This window comes from Syngnathoides biaculeatus, chromosome 15 (genome assembly GCF_019802595.1).
Source record: "Syngnathoides biaculeatus isolate LvHL_M chromosome 15, ASM1980259v1, whole genome shotgun sequence".
Taxonomy (NCBI): Eukaryota; Metazoa; Chordata; class Actinopteri; order Syngnathiformes; family Syngnathidae; genus Syngnathoides; species Syngnathoides biaculeatus.
The window spans coordinates 7490415-7512676 of record NC_084654.1 but is presented as its reverse complement, the minus strand read 5'-3'; the positions used below and the strand labels follow the sequence as shown (position 1 = coordinate 7512676).

The following is a 22262-nucleotide window of genomic DNA, read 5'->3' as shown; positions in this document are numbered from 1 at the left end:
TTTTGAAATTCTTCAAATCTCTAGTTTGACATACAGTAAGGAAAAAATAACCAAGAAGCATTGTTTTTTTTTTTCTTTTAATTACAATTACAAAAAAAAAATGAAGTATGCAATGTTTTCTTCATCAGACTGAGCAGCTATCTCACAAACTTCCTCAGTTTCACCAGGAATGCTGGAAATGTAAGATAATGAACACTTGTATATTAGAAAAAAACCTTAAAATTTAAATTTTGCTCAAAGTAACTAACCTGTGTGGCTAAACTGTTCTGGGTGAGGTCTGGCAATATATGGAACACTCCCAAAGGATGGATGTTCTTCTGGAAATAAATACGGGTAGTATAATTACACTTGTGATTTCCTGGAGATGCAAACGCTGTAAAATCACCTTGTTCCGAATCATCTGAAGTGGTTTCTTCTCTCTGAACTTCATTGAGGTTCAATGGTTTCTTTGAGCAATAGCCCCCATCTTTACGAAGGGCTGGGCCAACAAGCCAGTCCCGGGTGGGAACTTCGAAGATGCGTTCACAGAGGAGGGGGAGCGCTGAGCATCGAAGACCTTCCAGTAAGTCAATCACCTGTGTTATACTTAAGGTAGGGATTTGGGGGTGCAGGAACAGAAATCGGGAACAAATTGTGAATATGGCACAGATTACAATCGCTCAGTAATTACAAGTGGCGATCCCCCCAGTAGACAACAATAGTGGGCTAGATGACAACCTGAACACCTTTTACTGCAGATTTTGAAAAGGAGACCTTCACTCCACACTCCAAGTCGCACCACCGTCCACTTCAACATCTCCAACTCTCCCGTTTACCATCCCAAAATGGGACGTGAGGCAGGTGTTCAAACAACAAAAGAGCAACAAAATGCAAGGCCCAGACATTGAGTCCCCATCTTGCCTCATATGCGGAAATCAGCTTGTTCCTGTCTTAACAAAGATCTTCAATAGGTCTCTAGAACTGAGTGAAGTACCACTCTGCTTCAAACACTCCACCACAATACCGGTCCCAAAAAAAAAAAAACTGCAGTCTCAGGTCTTAATGACTACAGGGCTGTTGTCTTGACATTTGTGGTTATGAAGTCCTTTGAACACTTTGTGCTGGACCACCTCAAGAGCTTCACAGGGCCGCAGCTGGACCCACTGCAGTTGGCCCATCAAGCAAAAAGGTCAGTGGATGATGCCATCAACATGGGTCTGCACTTCATCCTTGAACATCTTGACAGCGAGGGAACCTATGCGAGGATCCTGTTCGTGGAATTTAGATCTGCATTTAATACCAAAATCCCTAAACGCTTCTCCTCCAAGCTTCTCCAGCTCATCATCTTGTCTGCCCTCTGTCAGTAGATCTACAACTTCCTGATGGGCAGGACACATCAGGCTAGGGGACACCACCTCATCCATAAGCACTATCAGCACTGGGGCATCCCAAGGTTGTGTCCTCTCCCCTCTGCTCTTCTCGCTCTAATCAAACAACTGCAGCTCAAGGCACTTGGCTGTCAAACTCGTTCGTCAAAAGTTCACAGATGACACCACAGTCTGCGTATCGACAGGAAGTGGCGACAATGTAGCTTTGGTGTGGGGAACACAAGTTTATCTTACGCCGGCCCCCTCCACTCCTAAAGGGATACATTCATAATTACAGATGCTACAGTAGTTATGTGGCCCATCAATGTGGTTTACAATGACAGGGACCTTATGCACCACCCACCATCTGTGCTTTACTTAGCAACAAAATCTGGGCACGTAGAACGAAGACGAGCTAAATGTGGTGCTTATGTTTACTCTCGACAATAATGGGGAAAGGAAAAAGAAATGCTGCTATTTTAAAGGGCTACTGTCATGAAATGGATGATTTTTATTATGTTATTAATGAAAAAACGTCAGCCAATATGGGCCCATGTGTTTGTTCACCAGAAAACATGATTTTGACATATACAGCTTTTTGTAACTCCCGCCATGAAAATCCTCTCGAGGAATTTGTTTTCGAGAAGAAGCAGGAAGTGACGTAAAGGACAGCGGCGCCCCCAAGTGGACTCATTTGTTTCCATTAGTTTAACCTACAGGAAGGTAGCTCATTGTTCCTTTGTGTTCGCCAAAATGCCGGCTCATTGCATTGCTGGACATTGCTTGAAGACTCGGGAGAATGGATTTACCCTTCAGAAGTTTGCAAGAGACCCGGTTTGTCATCAAAAATGGATTGCACGGGTGCAGTGGACGAGAGCTTCGTGGGTTCCAAATGACAGGTAGGTGTGTATACAGCTACTAAAAAAAATAGTTTGGGGCGGACCACGTAATCGGTCTCTAATAACGTAACAAAAGATGCACGTATGAAATATGTCGATGTGCGCGTCGGACGGCGGCGAATCTGAAAAACCCAGCCAAGAAAGCCTCACTCAGCTCCATGCACGCAGTAATGCGCCCCGGCTCGACAGTGTTTATCGAGTACTGTGGCGGCTATGAACATCCCCCTAAAAGCAGGACGGCTCGGCTCCATTATATGCCACCACGGCGCCGAAAATCAGCCACACCGGCTGGGGCGCCGCATTCGGCGCTCACGGCTTCTGCGAAAACTGCGCGTCGGGCTTTGCAGATGGGGGCAGCACTGAAGAACCCAGCCGAGAATGCCTCACTCAGCAGAGAGCGCACAGTATCGCGCCCTGGCTAGATTGTGTTGTTCATCGCGTACTGCGGCGTCTATGAACAACCCCCTAAAGTAGCACCACTTGGCTCTGTCATAAGCCAAACCGGCCGGCTGCGATGAGCCACAATGGCTCATTTCCGCCGCGTAAGTGGATCGGATGGGGATGTAAATGCTGTAATCTGCATTTTTTTAACCATGTAACTTCAATATGCCTGACCACAGTACACACGTCTGATTTGCTCACAGTGCCCAAAGGGAGCACTCGGGGTTACTGTGTTTGCTCATACATAAAAATTTAGGGGGGAATGTTGGTTCCAGGTCACCCATGCCATGACCCCAAGGAAATGGATAACTGATAGAGTATGGAGTTGATAGTTTGATTAGAACTTCATCCTCGGATAAAAGTAGTACTTCTAATAAACATATTTCCTCACGCCACCTAAAGTATTCCTTTGGTGGCTGTATAATTGTTGGGATTTTTTTTTGTTAAAATAAAAAAAAGATACAAAAATTAGCAAATTAATAATTATGTGAAAGAGCATTCTTTATGGGGAATACATTACACACTTTGCGAGGTAGACTGCACATACGGCTCCGGGGTACAGATGTGGAATCACAGTGGGCAAAACAAGGTGTGGGTTTATCAGATCAAGAGCAACCTGCAAGACATAATTTAATCAGTAAAACACCTGTCAACACCAAATCTACCACCCTCAGCGTTGCTTCGAAAACACTGAAGGGACTTCAAACGTGAACGCTGACCGCAGTGAATGCCCGGCAGGCGAGAAGAGATGAAGCCGTACAAAGGTCAGCGTTATGAAACTCTACGTTGTCAGGCCACTCTTCCCCTTGACACGCTTTCCATGAGGCCCTCCAACGCTGGTAGTTTAGTATTGCTCTTCTGAGATGATCCTCTCTGACGTCAACACTGAGCACACTGCCACTGGAGCCCACTAAAGAAAATACATAAACATTTTACGAGGATGGCAGTACTCAAAACATTTTATGTCAAACACCAACTAAGAAAATACAGGATGTGGCTCTCCTACTACCACCATAATGACCAACATTAAAATATAGCCTTTTTATTAAAAACAAGACATTAAGTTTTATTCCCAAAAAGTATCTATATCTTCTTCTTCTTCTTCTTTTCCTTTCGGCTTGTCCCGTTAGGGGTCGCCACAGCGTGTCATCTTTTGCCATCTTAGCCTATCTCCTGCATCTTCCTCTCTAACCCCAACTGCCCTCATGTCTTCCCTCACCACATCCATAAACCTTCTCTTTGGTCTTCCTCTCGCTCTTTTGCCTGGGAGCTCCATCCTCAGCATCCTTCTACCAATATACTCACTCTCTCGCCTCTGAACTTGTCCACACCGTCAAAGTCGGCTCTTTCTAACCTTGTCTCCAAAACATCCAGCTTTGGCTGTCCCTCTAATGAGCTCATTTCTAATCCTATCCAACCTGGTCACTCCGAGCGAGAACCTCAACATCTTCATTTCTGCCACCTCCAGTTCAGCTTCCTGTTGTTTCTTCAGTGCCACCGTCTCTAATCCGTACATCATGGCCGGCCTCACCACTGTTTTGTAAACTTTGCCCTTCATCCTAGCAGACACTCTTCTGTCACATAACACACCAGACACCTTTCGCCAGCTGTTCCAACCTGCTTGGACCCGTTTCTTCACTTCCTGACCACACTCTCCATTGCTCTGTATTGTTGACCCCAAGTATTTGAAGTCGTCTACCCTCGCTATCTCTTCTCCCTGTAGCCTCACTCTTCCCCCTCTACTTTTCTCATTCACGCACATATATTTTGTTTTACTTCGGCTAATCTTCATTCCTCTCCTTTCCAGTGCATGTCTCCATCTTTCCAAATGTTCCTCTGCGTGCTCCCTGCTTTCACTGCATATGACAATATCATCTGCGAACATCATGGTCCAAGGGGATTCCAGTCTAACCTCATCTGTCAGCCTATCCATTACCACTGCAAACAGGAAGGGGCTCAGAGCTGATCCCTGATGCAGTCCCACCTCCACCTTAAATTCCTCTGTCACACCTAAGGCACACCTCACCATTGTTCTGCTGCCATCATACATGTCCTGTACTATTTTAACATACTTCTCTGCCACACCAGACTTACGCATGCAGTACCACAGTTCCTCTCTTGGTACTCTGTCATAGGCTTTCTCTAGATCCACAAAGACACAATGTAGCTCCTTCTGACCTTCTCTGTACTTTTCCATGAGCATCCTCAAGGCAAATAATGCATCTGTGGTACTCTTTCTAGGCATGAAACCATACTGTTGCTCGCAGATACTTACTTCTGTCCTGAGTCTAGCCTCCACTACTCTTTCCCATAACTTCATTGTGTGGCTCATCAACTTTATTCCTCTATAGTTCCCACAGCTCTGAACATCCCCTTTGTTCTTAAAAATGGGAACTAGAACACTTTTCCTCCATTCTTCAGGCATCTTTTCGCCCGCTAGTATTCTGTTGAATAAGTTGGTCAAAAACTCCACAGCCATCTCTCCAAATTGCTTCCATACCTCTACCGGTATGTCATCAGGACCAACTGCCTTTCCATTTTTCATCCTTTGTTGTGCCTTTCTGACTTCCCCCTTAGTAATCATTTCCACTTCCTGGTCCTTCACTCTTGCCTCTTCAACTCTTCCTTCTCTCTCATTTTCTTCATTCATCAACTTCTCAAAGTATTCTTTCCATCTATTTAGCACACTACCGGCACCAGTCAACACATTTCCATCTCTATCCTTAATCACCCTAACCTTCTGCACATCCTTCCCATCTCTATCCCTCTGTCTGGCCAACCTGTAGAGATCCTTTTCTCCTTCTTTCGTGTCCAACCTGGTGTACATGTCTTCATATGCCTCTTGTTTAGCCTTTGGCACCTCTACCTTTGCCCTACGTCGCATCTCGATGTACTCCTTTCGCCTCTCCTCAGTCCTCTCAGTATCCCACTTCTTCTTCGCTAATCTCTTTCCTTGTATGACTCCCTGTATTTTGGGGTTCCACCACCAAGTCTCCTTCTCCCCTTTCCTACCAGATGACACACCAAGTACTCTCCTGCCTGTCTCTCTGATCACCTTGACTGTCGTCGTCCAGTCTTCCGGGAGCTTCGGTTGTCCATCGAGAGCCTGTCTCACCTCTTTCCGGAAGGCCGCACAACATTCTTCCTTTCTCAGCTTCCACCACATGGTTCTCTGCTCTACCTTTGTCTTCTTAATCTTCCTACCCACCACCAGAATCATCCTACATACTACCATCCTATGCTGTCGAGCTACACTCTCCCCTACCACTACTTTACAGTCAGTAACCTCCTTCAGATTACATCGTCTGCACAAAATATAATCTACCTGCGTGGTTCTACCTCCGCACTTGTAGGTCACTATATGTTCCTCCCTCTTCTGGAAATAAGTGTTCACTACAGCCATCTCCATCCTTTTTGCAAAGTCCACCACCATCTGCCCTTCAAAGTTCCTTTCCTGGATGCCGTACTTACCCATCACTTCTTCATCGCCCCTGTTTCCTTTACCAATATGTCCATTACAATCTGCACCAATCACAACTCTCTCCCTGTCTGGGATGCTCAGAACTACTTCATCTAGTTCCTTCCAGAATTTCTCTTTCAACTCTAGGTCACATCCTACCTGTGGTGCATAGCCGCTAACCACATTATACATAACACCCTCAATTTCAAATTTTAGTCTCATCACTCGATCTGATACTCTTTTTACCTCCAAGACATTCTTAGCCAGCTCTTCCTTTAAAATAACCCCTACTCCATTTCTCTTCCCATCTACTCCATGGTAGAATAATTTAAACCCTGCTCCCAAACTTCTAGCCTTACTACCTTTCCACCTGCTCTCTTGGATGCACAGAATATCAACCTTTCTCCTAATCATCATGTCAACCAACTCCTGTGCTTTTCCTGTCATTGTCCCAACATTCAAAGTCCCTACACTCAGTTGTAGGCTCTGTGCATTCCTCTTTTTCTTCTGATGCTGGATCCGGTTTCCTCCTCTTCTTTGTCTTCGACCCACAGTAGCTGAATTTCCACAGACGCCGTGCAGGTTAGCAGTGCCGGGGGCGGGCGTTGTTAACCCGGGCCACGACCGATCCGGTATGGGATTCTTTAGATGAACGCTCATATTTGTTTGGCACAGTTTTTACGCCGGATGCCCTTCCTGACGCAACCCTCTGCATTTATCCGGGCTTGGGACCGGCCTACAGATTGCACTAGTTTGTGCCCCCATAGGGCTGCATTTATATATATATATATATATATATAAATATTGTCATTTTCACATTATCCTTTTTACACAGACAGTGCACTTGAATATAGGACACCGAAAAAAAACAAGACTTAACAATTGCATAAGCATGTACAGCAAATAAGATAAACAGAAATAGGATATTTAAAAAAGTATAAAAAATGTCTTCAACTCTAATATATTGTACTTAAGGTAAAAAACAAGAATTGTACCAGTGCATCTCAATAAAATTAATTACATTGTAGGTACCTTTTTAAAAGTGCATTTCAGTAACTAAATTGAAAAACCTTAACTCCACTATTTTTCACAATCCTCAGAATTTTATTTATTTGTTCAACAGAATACTAGCGGGTGAAAAGATGCCTGAAGAATGGAGGAAAAGTGTGCTAGTTCCTATTTTTAAGAACAAAGGTGATGTGCAGAGCTGTGGGAACGATAGAGGAATAAAGCTGATGAGCCACACAATGAAGTTATGGGAAAGAGTAGTGGAGGCTTGACTTAGGACAGAACTAAGTATCTGCGAGGAACCGTATGGTTTCATGCCTGGAAAGAGATTTTTCTAATTGCCCAAGACCTGTTGTGCTGTTGGTTCTCACAATGGACGAGACAGTTCTTCAAAGATATCATTCTATGGAATACCAGCTGAAAAGATCGATGGATTGCTGGTCAAACAAAGCTGCTCGTCGGTACGGGAGTCGGTGAACCGGAGTAGATTTTTCACAATGCCCGAGAACAGTGGACCTTTTCGACTGCCGATCTTCAGCTCCGCCCCCCTTAGCTATAGTTGCCATCTCCCACAATCTTCCAAAATGGCGACTCAACAGAACAAGTTTGAAGTGGATTCTCTATCACGTATTCCCGGTAACATTGTGGTATGTTTTTTGCCAAATGTGCCAGACTTGTCCAAGAGGGTTGTACAGAGAGGTCTCAACTATTTCACGCAAGGATATGTACACGGAATTAAGATTTTGGACAGAGCAGGACGAAATGTCAGCATTACAGCGAAACGTTGGCGATTGATGCAAAAAAGTTTGACGCCTCGCAAACTTCATATTGAAATCGAACAGGATAAAATAGTGGAATCGTACTGCGCATGTAAAGCAGGGTGAGTACTTTTTACTTGGAAAGATCATGAGTAATATCATTGTAGTCTTTATAAGTGAGTGGGTGTAGTCATTTGACTTGGCTCGTAATGGAACCCAGCGCTCTGTCTTAAAAGTCTGATGTGATACAAATGGGCAAATAGACATTTCTCTTGCATGACATCGCGCATTCAGTATCATGAACTCGACTCTTCAGCATAAAACAAACACTTCAGCAGGTCAGTGATGCGCTAACAAAGTGAAATTTGTTCTCATTCAATGTATAAAGCACTAATAATAATCAAATCAAACTCAGAGAAGTTACTTCTCCCTTGCCTTCGAACATAGAGCCTTGTGTTTGTTGATATTGTGCACACTTAAGTTACTTGGGCGCTCTTCTGCGAGCCTTAATCCATCGTAGATACGTCGTCAACTGTCTTTTAGGCTTTGGAAATTGAATCAACTGGGCCTGTTGTAGCCTAGCCGGATATCTTTCATCAGAATTGCACGTCCCCCAAGTGCATATGAGGACCATTTTGTTCATAACATTAACTTTTCAAAGCGCAGGCGACTGATAACAAGCATTGCTTGTGGGACAGGACAACAAGAGGAGCGTCTCAAGCCAGGGGTTAAGACAATGTGGGTATGCGATTGGCTCTCTTTATGGTCTCTTTTTTACTTTCTCCACGGCACTCGTGGCGACACGCTGTGGCGACCCATAACAGGACAAGGCGAAAAGAAAAATATTTTACAGCTTATGAAATGTTAGAATGTTAGAGAGAATGTTAGAAAAGAACAAGTAAAAAAAAATCTGGTTTAATGCAGAAATTATGTATGAATTGGCCTTCTGAAAAGTATTTTTTTTAATAAATGGTGGTGGACGACTAGTGAGCAAATCTGCCTCATAGGTCTGAGGATTTGAGTTCAAATCCAGCATTGCCTTTGTGGAAATTGCCTGTTCTTCCCGTGCGTGCTTGGGTTGCGATGTTACACCGTGAGTGTGTACCACATTGTCAGCCATGATTTGCCTACACAGACAGTGTGTGGGGCATTGTAAGCTTCTTAGAGATGTGAAATGCAATCATTCCACAGTGCATCGTGAACACCATCATATGGTATCTTACATTCACGCTACGACACGTGCTGGCATGCATGCTGACAGTGTAACCTGTGTTCAAATGTACTTCATTGGACAAGTCACACAACAATTATGCACATAAAGTGGGCTCTCCATTTTAAGTGCATTTTATGGTTGCAAAAATATGGTACATATCATGCACAGGTATATTAATACTGCATCCATTATTCGCAAATTTTCATTAAAACCCCGGGGCATAATTGTGATGCCATTATATGATGGGTGCATACCTGCCCGAGACAAAAATAGAGACATGCCCCCAGACCCAGAGCCTGACTCCAGCACATAGTCTCCCTCTGTGACGTTCATCATCATCAGCATTATGCTGGCATCCTGAATGATCAGAAACAAAATACATCAAATATGTGAGCACTTTGGTCTGCATTTTAACAACAAGTCATCATTTTCAAATACCATTGAGAGTACATAAAAAGTCTTCACATAATCCTCTTCAAATTCCAAGTTTTTGTGATGGACAGATTTTTTTTTTTTCCTGTTGTGTGATCTCTAATCTGCATAACTCAATTGACACTAAAAGGAAAAATATAAATCATAACCTGGTGGCACAATATGTATACCCTCAAACTAACACTTTGTTGGCGCACTTTTGGATTTTATTAGAGCACTTTGGTTACAAGTCTACTGCACACAATCTTAATGAGGCAATAATTCCCTACACTTCTTTACAAAAAAGACATCTAATCTGTCAGATTATCAAGGCATCTCATGTGCACACACTTTTTCCGATCACCCAAAAGATATTTAATCATTTTCAAGTTCGACCCCTAGCTACGTACTTCTACTAAAACAACTTATGTTTATTTGGATGTGCGGCTTTGATCAATGACATGCCAAAAGGTGAATTTCCTCTTCATCTTTCTAACGGAATTCTGAAGGTTTTATGCTAACACAGACAGTTATTTGGAACACTTTATAATTCCTTCCACCTTGACTAAAGCCACATTTCTGTTGGTAATGTAATACTTAATCAACTACTGGATGTTGTCTTATTTTGTAACATGCACTCAGTCGTATAAGGTCACAAACTGCCTTGTACTTGACATGGGCAACATCATATATTATATATGTTATGTTATATTAACATTATAGAAATGGTCATACCTATCTAAATCCATGCTGGGTCAGAATCTGACATTTGAAAATGGCAGCGGCTAAGCAGAATATAGCAGCAACCTCCCTAAAGCCTGTCCTCTGTATTGTGTAGTGCTGTGTACATCCTTGATCTATCGTTCTGCTAATCTACTGGTACATTCTTCCTTCAAACTGTGTTTTAAGTGACTAAACTGAATTAATATCTTGTCTCAACTACTGAAATATGACTTGTCAAGAGAACTGTTTACATACGATTCTCTCCCCCGTGGAGGAGACATGAGAGCCCATGTCAAACCTTTAACAGGATGCATCGGGTAAAGATATGCGCACCCCATGCTGGAAGCATCACAAAATCATACACGACAGATAAATCAAATATTTTGACTTTTTAATACATTTCAATTTTATAATTTATTTTTCATCTCATTAAAGGTGAATCAATTGAGTTCGTAATGCCCTCTCCTACGTATTCAATTCTGATATGATGTACACATTGAAGAGTTGTCCTTTGTATAATAAAAATGAACACATTTATTGTATATACCTTTGGGTACGAGATAGCAGGGCCCCTCTTCATATACAGTACATAATCATCCAAACTGGCACGCCGTATGAAGATGGGAACCCCTCTGCTTGTCTTCTGGAAGTAACTTGCAGGCTGCCCAGCAACATCATCATGCAGGATTATCCCCCAGCTGCTCTGGAGACGTGTTCCAATTTTAAGTTGAAACATTTTCCTGAACTCCACATGTCCTTTCCTATGATACTCAGCCACTAGCAGCTCCCCGTATGCAAGTGTGGTCTTTCGCAAGTGAGTAGATGACATCCACTGTGTTCCATTGAACTGGGACGTTGCTCTATAGAACTGTGTAGCCACATCATTGGTTGTGTCAGAATTATATTTTGCTGCATTGTTTGCATCGAAACCAGTGCTGTGCTGTTCTTTGGACAAAATGGCTAAAGGATCAGAGTAGCTCAGTTCTTCTTGCATCCATGTATCCTCTTCATGTGGTTGGTCCTGTTCTCTCAACTGTGTCACCTCAAGACTCAATGCATCCTGCGGAAGCAGGCTGCTAATCCTTTCGAGGGGAGACAGGGATCTCCTCCTGGACAGCAGCGATTGTCTAGCTGTAGGCTTCGTGTTCAAGAGTGATGTTATTGAGCTATCGTTGTCATCACTATCGCCCTCGTGATGGGTACTTTGCACACAGCTTTTTGAAAAAGGTTTCACTTCTAGCCGACTTGAATTAAATTCCAAAACAACGTATCTGCGTCTGCGATGTCCTAAGGTCGACGTGGAACTGCGTACCAGTCTGGACAAAAGAAATCTAGCAAAAGACATTTGTAATGTCATTAAGTAACACTAATTTGAAAACTAGAAGGGACGATGTAGATTTGGTCTCGTCTAAATGACTAAACGAGAATAAAATGAAACAGTTAAAAAATAAACATAACAACATACCTTGCTAAATGGAAATAAATCATTGTGTCGGCAGCATTACATACCGGTACCCCGGAGCATATTTGTATCAACAGGTCACCATGCTTGAAACGCAACTAGATGGCGTCATAATTGCGCGACTGTTGTAAAATGAATTATTCCTGCAGAGAGCGGTGTTGCAACTGCGTGAAAGCCTTTTCACACTGGGTCTCAACTCTCGGAGTGCTGGAGCCTATCCTAGCTATCATCGAGCTGGAGGGGAGGTACATCCGGAATAAGTTGCCAGCCAGGGCACATAAAGACGGACAAGAGTTTCACCTTTTTATTCTACGTCATTGAGTTGTACTCACAATCACAGTTAGCGGCAATTTAGAGTCTCCAATTAATGCATGTTTTGGCAATGGGGAGTGCCCAGAGAAAACCCACGCAGGCACTGGGAGAACATGCAAACTCCACACAGATGGTGGCCGGGACTGTCATCAGAACTGTTAGGCCAACGCTCTAACCAGTTGCTCCACCCTGCCTCATATAAAATATTTTCTTGCCTTAAACAATACTTTACTGTCCACTTGCTGTTACATAAACACACGCACACGATGCGGTGAACGTATCTACCTCACAGTTCTGTGTGGAGCTCCGTTTTCCTCCCACAATCCATAAACGTGCATTTTAGGTTCATTGAAGGCCACAAATTGCGCGTGAGTGTTGCTGAGTTTTTGCTTACATGTGCCCTGCGATTGCGATTAATAAAGATGAAAACAAAAACGTAAAAGCAACTAGAATCTTTTTTCTTGGCAGCCAATCAGCAGACGATAGTCACTGCGCATGTGCAAAAGCATCCACACGTGGTTGGCGTAAACCACGCACGCAGACTCGAGCGCTTTCAGAAATGGCGGACGGGGAGAGTATGTATTCGCTCCCGCTACCTTGCGTTTTTTCACCAAAATCACAACAGTACCTGGCAGTGTGTGCTCAGGATGGAAGACTTCGAATTTGGAACACAGACAGCAAAACACTTCACCAGGAATACGTGCCTTCAGCTCATTTGAGTGCCACTTCTACGTGCATACATTGGGGACCATGCCGGACAGCGAAGGTACGTAAGGCTACTCTACGGTTAGCTAAATGCGCTGGCGAGGCCTAAACCAGATCGGCTGGAACTGCGTCACATAATCGCACCGATAAATAATCATTGTTGATTTTTGATAAGGTACGCGCGCGACGAGCTCGCAACAATTGCCTGCTTCGCACAGAGACGGTCCCTGTTTTCTGTGACAGCCTTAGCCAAATAGCCACGTTAGCAACTGGCTAATGTTCTGCGGCACATGGCGCACATGTTAGTCCCACATGGTTCTGTTCAGAAAGTGACTGTCGCCATGCATTTAGCTTTATGCAATTACTAGATGGCCACAACACAAATACCAAAGCTAAAGAATATTTATTTCAAACGGTCGTTTCGGGAAAAAAAAAACAAAACTTTTTTTTTTTGTTGTTCGGACATGAACGCTTTTAAATTGGTATGCCATTAGTGACAGAGGTTTTAGAAATTCTTACACCGCCTAAAAAATATCATTGACATAACAAATCTAACTGTCCCAAACTATCGACTTAAACTATTGTTGACATGGCGTCATATCTCGTAGAATGGCTTTGTACGAATTACCAATGCGTCTCGTAAAAGGCAATCTCAAGTGGATTACTAATGTGCTATTCACCAAAGACGTCATTATTTGCTCAGTTTTGAAGGTGAACTGGGCTTTCTTGCTCATTTCAAAATGCGCAAACATGATACAATTGATATCAATCATCACAGGGTTTCCCAACCTCTTTTTTAATCTACTTAGTCCTTGTACTTTTAGGGGAAATTCAAGCCTCACTTACATACATTATTTTGTAGAACAAGTAGACATGCAAGGAGAGATTCAGAAGTGAGCAAAGAGTTTTGCACCACTTGAGTTGGAGATGTGGAGGCAGTGACTTATTCAAGGGGATCTCAACATTATCCTGCAAGCAGAGTAACATCTGCTTGGCAAGTATTGCCATTTTTACACTTTAGTCCATTGTAGGATTTGATCCTGTGTCCTCTGTCTTCAAAGCTCAAGTGCTTACAGACTGACACAATAATGTGGATAGTAAGACTGATGGAGTGATGCAACTTTGTTGCTGATCAGTTTTTGGACTGTTGCCTGGCTGACCTGGCATTTCTTAAATACCAGTATTATATTGCTCCCAAGAACAAACCTCCCTACTTATCAATCTCTATTACATTAAAACAAATGTTTTTGATTGATGTAGCTCAATGTGGCATGTTTTTCAGGAGGGTCCTCAGAGAAAGAGGAGGAAATCAGAAGCAGGGCAGCTGGAGGGAAAGGCGGACCTATTGGCGATGGGGACGGTGGCAGGCACAGTGCTCATTTACAGTACAGCTAAAGGAGCTCTGCACTGTACCCTGGTGAGTTTCACTCAACATCGATGTGATCCTTGTTCTCATTTGTAGTTCCATTTAGTCTGCAGTTTATATAGATGAGCCTACCTTTTTAGAGAACCTTCCACATTGAACATTCTCATGTGTGTGATAATGGTGTTTCCTTATTTTGGCACCCAGATACTGTTCTTTTCAATACGCATTCCAGTTATATTTACCTTTCTTATTTTTCTCCCTTTTCAGGATGGAGGTCATAGTGGAGGAGTGAATTGTGTTCATTGGCACCCTGAAGACTCTTTATTGTATAGTGGCTCAGATGATACACACATTGTAGAATGGGACCTGCAGACAGGCAAAACACGGAGGTCAGTGTAGATATAGAATTTTGAAATCTGCTATTATATTTTGCATCTTTTTTGGCCATTATTTTTCAAAAAAGCAACTTCAGAGTATTGCTGCTGGTAGAATGCCATTCATTTATATTGTGATAGCAGTGGCTTCTCGGCAATTTGCAATCTTTTGACCCCAAGTGTGTTTCCAACTGCAATTAACTTTCAACCTTTGCTAAATCTCATTTCACTTGAACAAATTTACATTGGAAAGGACAGTGAAACCATACCACACCACTGTATGTGGTGTTGGATTGCAACAACAGATGTTGAACAGCTAAACCACACGGTTTGACCATTTTTAAAATGGTTGTTGAACATATAAGATGCTAATATGTGAAGGATGATTTACAAGTTTTGACAAAGTGGTGATGCTTACATCCATCCCTCCATTATCTGAGCCGCTTATCCTCACTGGTGGAAGCGGGGTGTTAATCCACAAGGATGCTGAAGCCTGTTCCAGCTATCTTTTGGCAGGAGGCGAGGTACACCCTGGACTGGTTGCCAGCCAATCATAGGGCACATAGAGACAAATAACCAGTCACACTCACAATCGTATCCAAGGTCAATTCAGAGTCTCCAATGAATGCATGTTTTTCGAGTGTGGGAGAAAACCCATACAGGCATGGGGAGAACATGCAAACTCCACACAGGTGGGGCTGGCATTTGGCATTTTAGGCTTTTTTTTCTAAAGCTGCTACAAAGCCTTTGATAATTGGAAAAGGGGTGCTGATGTCCAGTAGTGTAATCAAGGACCTAAATACTAAAATATGTGTGATCAAATGTGCAAGAAGCAGCTTTAGTTGGCTATCACAGTTACACAGAGTAGTTGATCAAATATAAGTATAACAAGGACAATTGTTGTTTACAGTAAGTGGAAGGCAGACCGTGCTGCAGTGACCAGTTTGTGTGTGAGCCCAGATGGTAAACTATTGCTTTCAGCTGGACAGACTATCAAGATGTGGGACTTGGAAACCAAAGAGGTTTACAGGGTGAGTGTCACTAATTTTGCATTGTGTAGATATGACGGGAGTAAACTAAAGTGATATAGAATGCCCAATTTTAAAAAGGTTGTCATGTTAGTTGTCAGTTACATTCCTGACTATGAAACATTGTTTTATGCACCAAATAAACAAAGCTGTTCCCCAGCAGAACTGGCAACTTATCTGCTTCTCACCCATTGCAGAAATTCACTGGCCATGCCACAGCTGTGACGACCCTTCGTTTTGCCACCACGCGACCCCCTGACAGCAGTGGTCTCTATTTCTTGTCTGGCGCTGCTCACGATCGACTGCTCAGTGTATGGTGTGTACACACGCAGTGACATTTCAGATCACGAGCTGTACATTACACTACATAATACTAAACGTGCTGTGGTACTTACATAAGATTGTCTCACTGCAGGCAAGTACGAGAAGGTGGCAAGGACAAGAACTCGGTAGTGTCATTTACCGTGACTGATGAGCCTCAACATATTGACCTTGTCTCATCCAAAAGCAAGGAACAGGTCAGAGAACCGACTGAGTATACAGTTTTACCTTGGTTTTCAATGTCTCTGTTTTCGTAAAAATTGATTTTCGTATGAAAATATCGAGATTTTTTTGCTTCCGTTTTCGAACGAAAACCGCTGGAAAAAATCCGGAAATAACATATTGCGCATGGCCAGACCAGCTAACCCACGACGAGCTTTGTTGTGAATTCCCACGCGGCCGAAAAACCCTGGAAATAACATAATGCATGCGGTGCAACTAGCTGACCCACCCACGACGCGTGTTGTCATTGTCAATTCGAACGCACCCTGTAAAAACCCGGAAATAACATAATACGCGCGGCGCAAGCAGCTGACCCACCCACGACCTGTGTTGTTATTGTCAATTCAAATGCACCCTGAAAAAACCCGGAAATAACATATTGCGCACGGTGCAAGCAGCGCACTTTTGTTCTTCTGTGTAACGCAGCCTCTGTACATAGACGTGTCCCGGTAGTGACTACTGTTGGTTGTGAGCATCGTGTCGAGCTCACTACCGAAGAACTCCTACACCTTCAGGGGTAGCAGAAGAAGACGTTGGAGATGTCGTCTGATGAGGTGGAAGACAAAAAGAAAGATGTCCCAAACGCTGACATCAAAGCCGAATGGAAAGAAATCCATAATTTCGTGGAACTTAATCACCCCAATAAAGCTGAATGTAGCAGAGCATTGCAAAATTTAAATTTTTTAGATTGGATTCGTTCTTAGTGAAAAGGGGGCGAGACACCCCTTCCCCTCTGAAGACATTTTATAAAGTTGTTGAAGCATTTTTGTGTTTTTTTGTTAACTCGAGTTATGGATGTTTTTATTTTTTGTAAAAATAAAAGTTTTTTCCCCTCAGTTTTGCTTGTTTAAAGTTATTCAGCACTTTTGTTAATTAAAAAAAAAAGTTTACAAGGCTACGGGCTGAGTTGCTACAGATACGGCAATGCACTCCAAACCGAGCCTACTCTACTACGAAAGCATTTTAAACAAAAAAATAAACATTTCTACCATGCAGTTTATTATCAGGAAGAAAACCAATTGTTTTAGACTTGGAACAAATTATTTCTTTTTTTATTCATTGGAGGCCCCGTAGCTCAGTGGTTAGAGCACTGGTTTGGTAAACCAGGGGTTGTGGGTTCGTATCTGACTGAGGCCTCTACTCCCTGAAAAGGGTTGCGTCAGGAAGGGCATACGGTGTAAAAATTGTGCCAAACATATATGTCCGTTCATCTGAGATCGCTGTGGTGACCCTGAAAGGGAAAAGCTGAAAGAAACTCACTTACTGTAATGGGAAACATTGTTTCATTTTTCAAACAAATCACTTCTCGAACCGTTTTTTGGAACCGATTGTGGTCTAGAACCGACGCATTATTGTATCACTAAATCAAATAGATAGACCTGATAAGAGATTGTAATGTGTAATATATTTACGTGCACACGTTTGTAAATAAATGGCACAAAAAGAAATCTTGTTTCTCTCTTCACAGGCGGTGAGGCTAGCAGTGGTGTGTAAAGATGGACAACTGCATCTCTTTGAGCACTTCTTGAATGGGTAAGCCTCAAGTACATTTCACGGTCAAACTGGCGGCCTGCTGGCCATTTGCAGCCCGCAAGACGATATTTTGCGGCCCCCATCTTAATATGAAAGTTTGTTAATGGGCCCCCAAGGTTTACATGAATGGCACTTTTATAGTGTTGCTTGCAAAGCCGACCAATTATGGTGGAGTATATGGCTCTCTGGCACGTGCAAGCAGAGAAATATTTAAATATATAGAGTGAAAATTACAGCAGTGTTGCCATGTAGCGTTTTACTAGTATTTTATTTTACACAACTTGTTGACACAAGCATCTTTGTTTATCTTTTTTTTTTTTCATTCATTAATTTTCTGAGCTGTTTATCCTCACAAGGGTTGCGCTGGTGCTGGCGCCATTCCCAGCAATCATCTGGCAGGAGGTGGGGTACACTGAACTGGTTACCAGCCAATCGCAGAGCGCATAGAGACAGTCGCACTCACAATCATACTTATGGGCAATTTAGACTCTCCAATTGATGCATGTTTTTGGGGATGTGGGAGGAAACCGGAATGCGCAGAGAAAATCCATGCAGGCACAGGGAGAACATGCAAACTCCACATAGGCTGGGCCAGGATTTGAATCCCGGACCTCAGAACTGTGAGACCAACGGTGTAACCAATTGCTCCACCGTGTTCCCTTCTAGTTTATCTTAATGTGTTTATTATTATTTTTTTAAAGATGTTTAAGAAAATTGGGTTTTCTTTTAAACTTCTAATTGAAATTGGCCCCGAGTACATGTGGGCTGAGGCTGCGGCCCAGCCTTAGCCGGTCGCTGCCTCCAATGGCCCTGAGGTATATTGAGTTTTAGACCCCTGATGTAAATACTGTATTATTCTTTGGAATGTAATATTTGAATGTACATTCCCCTCCAAATGTTTTAAAGGCAAGGTCAATTCCTTTGCTTTTGTTGGATACAGTGCTCCCTTGTTACAACGTGGTTCACTTTACGCGGCCTTGCAATTACACATTTTTGTTGTGTATGTAATTCTTTACACTGTAGCAGGCTTTTTTTATTTTTAGTGTATGAATGCACATTGTGTTCTGTATCCTGATTCGCTAAGGGAAACCTGCATCGTGTTCTGCATCCTGATTAGCTAAGGGACTGTAGACCATTGTCAACCGCACGGGACCACCAAGCGGTCGGTTGTAGCGTTTTGTCGTACGCCGCGTTGTGCCATGGTGATGTCCCTGTAGTTATGGTGGTGCTAACACGGGAAAATAAGATCTGACCTGTGCAGGGTGACCAGATGCCCATTAGAGTGGGTGGAGGGGAACCTCTGTGACGTGAAAGCACATATGAACCCCATCATGCTCTCTAAGCCAAGCACAGAGAGTGAAGGGCAGGGAATCTTCATCTGATTGTCCATGAGTGTATGAGTGCACTACGCCGGTAGCTTAACAGTCTCAAAAAAATTGTTGCACTAATGGAATTTGTTCGAAAGCCCCATAGCTCAGTGGTTAGAACATTGTTTTGGTAAACCAGGGGTCATGAGTTCATATCTCACTGTGACTTTCACGACCAATGAGGGGTTGCGTCAGGAAGGGCATCTGTCGTAAAAACTGTGGCAAACAAATATGAGCGTTTCATCTGCAATGACACGCTGTGGCGACCCCTAACGGGACAAGCCGAAAGAAACTTACTTCCAAAGCCTCATGCCACCACGATGATGGAATATTTTAGATTGACCCTGTTCACACCAATAAGATAAGATAAGTCAAATTTGTATGAAGTGAGAACAGATATGTGTTTTAAAAGGTAAAACCTCAGCCTGATGAAATCCATTTAAAACACAATCTAATTACTTTAGTTGGGAACAAAAAACACGATAGGACATTTCCTGTTTCACGTCATCTTGCAATTATAGAACCATTTGCCCAAAAATACAAATGTGACAGCATACAGATGACCCAGGTGTGTTCACAATCCATAAAGTATAACGTTATTCATTATTGTAATAAATGTAGCCATTGAACACGTTGACAAAGGCTGTAGACTTTTGAAAAATAGTACAAATCTTATATCAAAACTGGTTGCTTTTCTCTTATTATTGTAGCTCCCACGGTGGCGCGATCGCATGGCATTTCATTGTGCCTTTAGTTTTTAGGCATAATCAAGTTGACACTTCTATTTATTAGAATATTCTCTCTCAAAAGAAAAAAAAAAGTGCCAGGAATGAACCATAGGTCATGTTGCCTTATGCTGAAGAGGACATCCCCTTGAATTGTGTTTCAACATGACAATGACCCCAAACACACTCTTAAACATGCAAAGTTTTGGTTCCAAACAAACAAATTTAGTCATGGAGTGGCCAGCCCAATCTCCTGACCTCAATCCAATTGAGAATTTGTGGAGTGACTTAAAAAAATGCTGTTTCTGAAGCAAAACCAAGAAATATAAATGAATTGTGAAATGCTGTTAAAGGAATCTCGGAGTGGAATAAATGCTGAAATTTGGCACAAGTTGGTTGACTGCATGGCAAGCACATGTGACCCAGTTATTAAAAAAAATGGTCATACAGCTAAATATTAGTTTAGTGATTCAAAGGATTGGTAAATCCTAGAAACAAAAAAGTCTGTACAAAATAGATTTGAATTTATAAAGTCAAAGGCAGACTGCTTGTTTTCAAATTGCCCAATTGCACAGGCTTAAGTGTGTATATCATGAATGCTGGGTCTTGGTGATTTTCTTAGAATCTGCTGCACCTACTGGTAAGTTGTTTAACATGCACCATTAAAAAAAAATACACTCAAAACTTGGATTAATATGGTTAGTCACAGTGGACTGCTATTATTCTAAATGCTACCATATGTCATCTCAACAATATATATCGTTTTTATATTGTACGACTCTAGACTGTTCACCAGTCTTAATTTTTTACAGTTACTTAAGTTAATGAATATAGTCCTCAAAGCAAAAGCTCTTGATTTTAATTTGTACTTTAATGCATCTTATCTCATGAATAAGATCTATCAAACTGTCATGCAGGCCCTGCAAGAAGCCCCTGACACCTTCATGCACAGTGCAGATGTCAGACACAAAGGATTCCCCAATGCCAATCCCCCTCCTTGCAGCTGCCCTGGGTTCTGAGTCCCGGACTGTGATGCTGGCTTATGGGAACTATCTACAGCCTGTAATGGAGAGAGTGGTGAGCACACTGGCGGCTGCTTCATTGCATAGGCAACTGTTTTATAGCTGAACAGATTCATGGAGTACAGTTAGTCCTCGATCTATGAACAAGATCTGGTTTTATGCCGGTGACATAACCTGAATTTCCACGTTAAGTCAGATTTAACCGTTCATGAGGATAAGCAGCTCAGAAAATGGGTGTGTGTGTGGGTTCTTTGTATAAAAAAACGAAAATACATTAAAATAAAACAAAATTCTGATCTTACCATTACTGCGAGAGGTGGATGGCAAAGAAGGAGATAAGGCTGTTCTTAGCTTAGGAAGCATGTGCAAGCAGCCCTTGCTGGCGGTAAATTCCTCCTCAGCGTCTTTGCCTTTATGCTCTTTCAAAGTTAGGAAAATAAGCCGAGCCTTTTCCCTTAAAGTGTATGGAATCTTAGTTTCTAACGTAAATGATCTTATCTAGACGAAAATATATGTTTAACTGTAATATAAAATGTTAAACCTTTTCGACTTTTTTACCAAAAAAATATCAATTTAAGTCTGCAAACTTTGACCGAGTTTCCCGTGTCTGAAAAAACACGTGGGTGACGTCGCTACAGGTAAACCGTACTGCAGATAGTTCAGGTAGATCCATTGCTATGTACAATGAACAGCGTACCTATTCACTAAAGACACAGCATTTGCATAATTTTAAAACAACACCGAAAACTTCGTGTATATATAATCTGGATATCGAAGCCTTTACTATTTATCAGTTTATGACTAACTAAACCAATCGAGAACTTCACAAGTGCTGACCAGTCTTTGTTTCCAACACGAGGCATATCCTGCTCCCGCCGTGCTCGGCACTTTCTTTATGGCCAGCTATTTCGTCTGCATTTGAACGTGTATGCTGTCTTAACTGGCTCAAATTGATAACCTTTAAAGCCTTTATAAAGTTCGTATTCTTCACCGTCTTCGTTGGACCCTTCAGAATAGTGTTCAACGCTCGAAATATCGGAAAATTCATCATCATTCTGACAATGTATTCCAGTGCTCTCCATTGTTGTCACCGGTTCTGATGTCACGTTCCTACTCATCTATTTCCACTTCGTTTCCGTGTTTTTCCGGTGGATCCAGCAATGTGTGATCATTTTTTGCCGATAATCTAAAAATAAAAATGTTTCCTTCATAATGGATTTCAGATTTGAATTCTGCATAAAAACTGTATAATATTGAAAAAAGGTGCATTGAGGACCTTCCATACACTTAAATTAAAATTAGGGCTGATATTAAGCCTACGTTGATTCTGATCCTTGATTTATAATGTAACTAATCTTTCCATCTTGGCAACAATCGAAGAATATTACTTTTTTTAAAAAAAATTTTCTTTACGGAAAAAAGTTGCTTCGTTATCACTACATCCCTCATAGGGGCGAAACTCTTCACGTGTGCTAAAATACGGGCTTTGTCCTTAATAATGATCACCACATTTGACTGACTGAAGCCCAAGTATTTCCCCATGTTTGTCCGTGTTACTCCTTTCTC

The 22262-nt window shown here is 42.3% G+C and overlaps 2 protein-coding genes across 6 annotated transcripts in view; one reads left to right on the top strand and one right to left on the bottom strand.

The window, feature by feature from the left end:
- Positions 1-60: 60 nt before the first annotated feature.
- trmt61b (tRNA methyltransferase 61B) lies at positions 61-12485 on the bottom strand. Of its 5 annotated transcripts, none has more exons than XM_061843271.1 (8): positions 12319-12485; positions 10807-11590; positions 9380-9482; positions 3406-3596; positions 3211-3302; positions 386-585; positions 249-314; positions 61-172 (listed from the first exon to the last, which is right to left on the bottom strand). In XM_061843271.1, exons 1-8 carry the CDS (start codon positions 12369-12371, stop codon positions 138-140), a joined length of 1524 nt encoding a protein of 507 aa, XP_061699255.1. In that variant the 5' UTR covers positions 12372-12485; the 3' UTR covers positions 61-137. The 5 variants fall into 5 exon arrangements, with proteins under 5 accessions (XP_061699255.1, XP_061699254.1, XP_061699257.1 ...); XM_061843270.1 differs by having other exon boundaries at positions 249-317; positions 12319-12484; XM_061843273.1 differs by lacking the exon at positions 12319-12485 and adding an exon at positions 11725-11864 and having other exon boundaries at positions 249-317.
- The window catches only part of wdr43 (WD repeat domain 43), a 30405-nt gene continuing 19996 nt past the window's right edge, over positions 11854-22262 (top strand). Inside the window, exons 1-9 of the mRNA XM_061843267.1 lie at positions 11854-11966; positions 12502-12799; positions 14021-14155; positions 14372-14493; positions 15389-15509; positions 15704-15822; positions 15922-16024; positions 17518-17582; positions 20592-20751. Coding sequence (XP_061699251.1) covers positions 11854-11966; positions 12502-12799; positions 14021-14155; positions 14372-14493; positions 15389-15509; positions 15704-15822; positions 15922-16024; positions 17518-17582; positions 20592-20751 — 1236 coding nt within the window. The remainder of the gene's footprint in view (positions 11967-12501; positions 12800-14020; positions 14156-14371; positions 14494-15388; positions 15510-15703; positions 15823-15921; positions 16025-17517; positions 17583-20591; positions 20752-22262) is intronic.

What these genes read in the sequence shown, in the direction of transcription:
- trmt61b (XM_061843270.1), bottom strand. Translation starts at nt 12,371, where the DNA reads ATGCACGTTTATGGATTGTGGGAGGAAAACGGAGCTCCACACAGAACT. An exon ending in CCTGCCGGGCATTCACTGCG is followed by an intron (nt 3,303 to 3,405) that starts GTCAGCGTTCAC and finishes TATGTCTTGCAG; the next exon opens with GTTGCTCTTGATCTGATAAA. An exon ending in TTCAGATGATTCGGAACAAG is followed by an intron (nt 318 to 385) that starts GTGATTTTACAG and finishes ATTTATTTCCAG; the next exon opens with AAGAACATCCATCCTTTGGG.